The sequence below is a fragment of the Oncorhynchus tshawytscha genome, linkage group LG07 (assembly GCF_018296145.1).
Source record: "Oncorhynchus tshawytscha isolate Ot180627B linkage group LG07, Otsh_v2.0, whole genome shotgun sequence".
NCBI classification, from domain to species: domain Eukaryota; kingdom Metazoa; phylum Chordata; class Actinopteri; order Salmoniformes; family Salmonidae; genus Oncorhynchus; species Oncorhynchus tshawytscha.
The window spans coordinates 23,274,017-23,278,891 of record NC_056435.1 but is presented as its reverse complement, the minus strand read 5'-3'; the positions used below and the strand labels follow the sequence as shown (position 1 = coordinate 23,278,891).

Here is a 4,875-nt window from a genome sequence, read left to right as displayed (position 1 = left end):
CTCTCTCTCTGTATCACCCCTGCCTTCGTAGTTTAATTTGACGTTTCAACATCCCATCTATCCCTTAATGTGCGTTTTCTATTTAAATTCCTGTCGTCGTCACCCTGCTGTCCCGGAAGTCTGCGGTGTCTTATCCTGTCACTCACATTGACAGGCAGTCAGGCAGAGGCAGGCAGGGAGGAAAGGGGCTCGGAGTGGGTGGGTGGGGGTGGGGGGTGGGTGCGTGTGTTTGAGAGAGGCAGGAAACCATGCAGCGAGCGAGCAGCGATCTCTCTCTTTACCCTGCTAGTGTCCTTGCCCGCTCAACCCAGCCTGACAGCCTCAGCGCCTCACATGGCCCTCTGGCTCATACATATGGAGGAGGATAGGGAGAGGAGAGGAATAACAACCACAGAAAGTGTGTGTGTGTGTGTACCATATATTTTTCTTCCTGAATATGTGACAGGCAGCCCACATACGTACACACAACAATGTGCACACACGTCTGGCTCTAACACCAATATATCCTCCTTACTTCCTCTAGCCCTCAATCCCTCAGTTCTTCTTCCTGATAATAGGCTCGACTGTCTGACCAAGGGACCCCACATCAGGTAAGACCTCCTACATCTTATTTGTTCATTTCTCTGAAGATTAAACACGTTACCTCTGCATTTTATGACCAATTGTTTCTGCATCTTGGTTGATCAGCAATATCTTAAAACACAATCACTATTTAGTAATCAGCAATGTGGTCATTCCTATTTTGATACAGTATTTGGACACCAAAGTCATCTCTTTGTTCTAGTAAACTCTCTGGTCTTTGGTCATTATTGGGCCACATGATAGAGAGCAGAGGGACGTGCTGGCCTGGCCATCAGTCTGTACGTATTTGTGTTTGACCATGCAATAGGGAGGAATAGACACTCAGTCATTCACTATGAAAACTGAACAGCGAGTGAACGGTCACAATATGAAGAGTTTATTTACAAAATGATATATTTTTTTTATCTGAAATTCTTACTTCTGAGTACCTTCATGTGTGTTATTAAATATTACACATTTTTTTATTCATAGATTTTAGATTGTGTATGAAAATAGAAATTCTTTGCAAAACAATGCACGAATGGAATGTTCGTATTCTGTGTATTTGACTGTGATATGTGGTTGTCTCACTTGTCTCCCTCTCAATCTTAAGATGAATACTCTGCTGTAAGTCGCTCTGGATAAGAGCATCTGCTAAATTACTAAAATGTCAAATCTAAATGTTTTGCTTTAAGGTCTCTATACTGTATTGAATTATTTAAGAAACAAATAACAATAATAGTGATGTCTCAAATGTAATTTTTACATTTCTTTTATAAGCAATTTGGTTATTAGTTTCAATGAGTTTTGTGAAACCTAGCCGTATCAAATCAAATCAAATCGTATAGTTCACACACACATGGTCAGCAGATGGTATTGTGAGTGTGGCAAAATACTTGTGATGGTCAAAAGTAGACACTTTGGACTACTACCTATTTGTCTGCGAGTGAGGCGGATATATATAGCATTTAGAAGAAAAAAAACATATTTAAAAAAAAAACTGAAATGAAACCATCAAGAGATACATTTGAATCAAATAGGTGTCTGTCATTGAACAACTCCATGCCCGTGATTAGATAGTGGGACAAAAAACACACCAATCTTTTTCATAATTTGTTGAAACAATAAAAGCTAACTTACCAACATTTCTGAAAAGGATATGTAGCGTTTTGGAATGAAACTCTTCATATAAAAAGTAGGGGGATGTGCCAGCCTGGCTATCGTTGTCTAGATTCACTAGTGTCTTTGCTTGAGTATGACTGTTCAGAACAATGGGAACCAGACTTAGTTACTGTAATGAATAAAGGAAGTCTGCCATGAACGGTCTGTCTTAACCCCATCTCTCTCTCTCCCTCTCCTCTCTCTCTCTCTCTCTCTCTCTCTCTCTCTCTCTCTCCTCTCTCCCTCTCTCTCCCTCTCTCCCTCTCTCTCTCTCTCTCTCTCTCTCTCTCTCTCTCTCTCTCTCTCTCTCTCTCTCTCTCTCTCTCTCTCTCTCTCTCTCTCTCTCTCTCTCTCTCTCTCTCTCTCTCTCTCCCTCTCTCTCTCTCTCTCTCTCCCTCTCTCCCTCTCTCTCTCTCTCTCCCTCTCTCTCTCTCTCTCTCTCCCTCTCTCCCTCTCGCTCTCTCTCTCCCTCTCCTCTCCCTCTCTCTCTCTCTCTCTCCTCTCTCTCTCCCTCTCTCTCTCCCCTCTCTCTCTCTCTCTCTCTCTCTCTCTCTCTCTCTCCCTCTCTCTCTCCCTCTCTCTCTCCCCTCTCTCTCTCTCCCTCTCTCTCTCTCTCTCTCTCTCTCTCCCTCTCTCTCTCTCTCTCTCTCTCTCTCCCTCTCTCTCTCTCTCTCTCTCTCTCTCTCTCTCTCTCTCTCTCTCTCTCTCTCTCTCTCTCTCTCTCTCTCTCTCTCTCTCTCTCTCTCTCTCTCTCTCTCTCTCCCTCTCTCTCTCTCTCTCTCTCTCTCTCTCTCTCTCTCTCTCTCTCTCTCTCCTCTCTCTCTCTCTCTCTCTCTCCCTCTCTCTCCCTCCTATCCTCCACCTATTCTCTCCAGTTGGAACCGAAAGAACAACCCAGACCCTTGGAACACATACGGTCCACACTATCAGTACAAGGTAAATATCCTATCCTTCTCTTCACACCCACAGTAGCACTACACCTCAAGGCTACAGTACATCCCAAATGGCACCGTACTCCTTACATAGTGCCTACTTTTGACCAAAGCCTTATAGGCCACTTGGGATGCAGCCCTAGACAGTGGCACTACACAACTACACTGATTACCTTAGTGGCCAAAGCAATCCAGACATTGAGGTCTCTTCTTACTCTCATAACAAATTGAAGTGTCTCTATTCGCCATAACTAACACAATACATTTTGTATGGCTAGTTTCCTGAATCCACATACCTTGAATAAGGAGCATCACCTCAAACAGCTAATGTTCATTTTTAACAAGAAAAACACAAATTGAATGGACAACAACTGAACAGAAACCCCAAAGGATGGTCTGACTGGCTGCATGTTATTCCAACAGAAACTGTTTGAGTGGGTTTTTCAAGGCTGTAGCTTTGTGTGTCTGTGCTTCTGTGCGTGTGTGCATTTGTATGTGTGTGTGTGTGTCTGTGTGTGTGTGTGTCAGCCTTAGTGCCAGAGTGAAAGTCATGCCCGATGAAAGGTCACAACACACGCCATGTTTAATTCTCTAAAGCAGGCAAAGGTCTCACATCCACATTCCACTTTAGTCCACCACAATAATAGTATTGAAGAGAGGATGGCGGAAGAGGAGAGGAGGGAGACAAGGGGTTGACAGCCGACCAATCAAGGAAAATATGCAGGGTGAAAACAATCATTGGCGACGCAAAAACGTGTCGTCTGTCACGTTTCGTTGGGACGCTGTGTAGCCCTGAACAGTGCTGTCCGTGACACATGCATGGACGCATGCACACACGGCGCTGTTCATGGCGTCTGCAAAGAGCAGCAGTCCTGAGTTGCTCAGTGTGACCGAGGCCGTTGGAAAATAAAGGAACATGCTAAACGATGTGTGTGTGTGTGTGTGTGTGTGTGTGTGTGTGTGTGTCCCAGGCGGCTGGGTTCATAGTGATGGATGGAACGGAATAAATGGAATGGTTTCAAATACATCACACATGTTTGATACCGCTCCATTCACTCCATGCCATTATTATGAGCAGTCGTCCCCTCACCAGCCTTCTGTGGTGTGTGTATGCGCGTGTGTGTGTGTAAGCAGCCAGTTTGTATTCCCTTTCCTTAAAACACACTGATTAATTTAATTTAAGCAAAACGTATTTAAATGTATTCACTCCCTCCGCAGTTGGTGGCCGTCAATATGGACTACAAGGCTCTGAAGAAGGAGGGCCCTGACTTCTAAAGGTCCTTCAGGCAACTCCAGGAGCACCAAGTTTGGCAGGACCTCCTGTCATCCTAGTGGCAGGGTCGGGGCAGCCTGAGCCTCGGTCGGGTCCTCTGTCTGTCCCCTCTGCTGTCTCTTCAGAATGCACACCATTTCATATGAACTGTCTTTTCCGTGCACTAACCTACAGTTATAGAAGCAATTGTCTGCATGTGCACAGCAAATATTGTTATTATAACCTACCTGTCTCTTCAGACACCACCCTACAGTATAAATCTCTTCATGCATAAAAACCCTAAAGAGATGTCATGTAACAGGCTCTTTCACTTTCACAACCCTACAGTTATTGTAACCTGTCTCTCTTCACGATGCACAACAGCACTGTTATAGATCTGTCTCTTTATTTTCATGCACAGAAACCCTAAGGTGATGTATCCTTCTTCATGCACAGCAACCCTAAAGTGATGTATCCTTCTTCATGCACAGCAACCCTAAAGTGATCTATCCTTCTTCATGCACAGCAACCCTAAAGTGATGTATCCTTCTTCATGCACAGCAACCCTAAAGTGATCTATCCTTCTTCATGCACAGCAACCCTAAAGTGATGTATCCTTCTTCATGCACTGCAACCCTAAAGTGATGTATCCTTCTTCATGCACAGCAACCCTAAAGTGATGTATCCTTCTTCATGCACAACCCTGATGTTACATAACTGTTTCTTAACGCCAGCTTGAAAACAACACTATTAAACATCAGTCAAAGAAGTCTGGTTACGTTGATTTACATGGTCTGTGTATATACTGTACAATCAAGGGTGGGTATACATGCCTACATGTGTTGAGTAGAGTTTGAAGGGTGTAGTGGAAGAGAATAGGAGTTGAGTAGATTTAGAATTGATCAGAAATGATTAAGTGAAAAGCAGTTTATTTTGATAACATTGGAATCACCAGTGTACAAACATTTG

The 4,875-nt window shown here is 43.9% G+C and overlaps 1 protein-coding gene across 1 annotated transcript; it reads left to right on the top strand.

Moving 5' to 3' along the window:
* Positions 1–274: 274 nt before the first annotated feature.
* On the top strand, positions 275–4,669 carry LOC112255442 (cytochrome c oxidase subunit NDUFA4-like). Its single transcript, XM_024428425.2, has 4 exons — positions 275–397; positions 524–590; positions 2,598–2,658; positions 3,873–4,669. The coding sequence occupies exons 1-4, from the start codon at positions 334–336 to the stop codon at positions 3,927–3,929; spliced, it is 249 nt and encodes an 82-aa protein (XP_024284193.1). The 5' UTR covers positions 275–333; the 3' UTR covers positions 3,930–4,669.
* Positions 4,670–4,875: the final 206 nt, after the last annotated feature.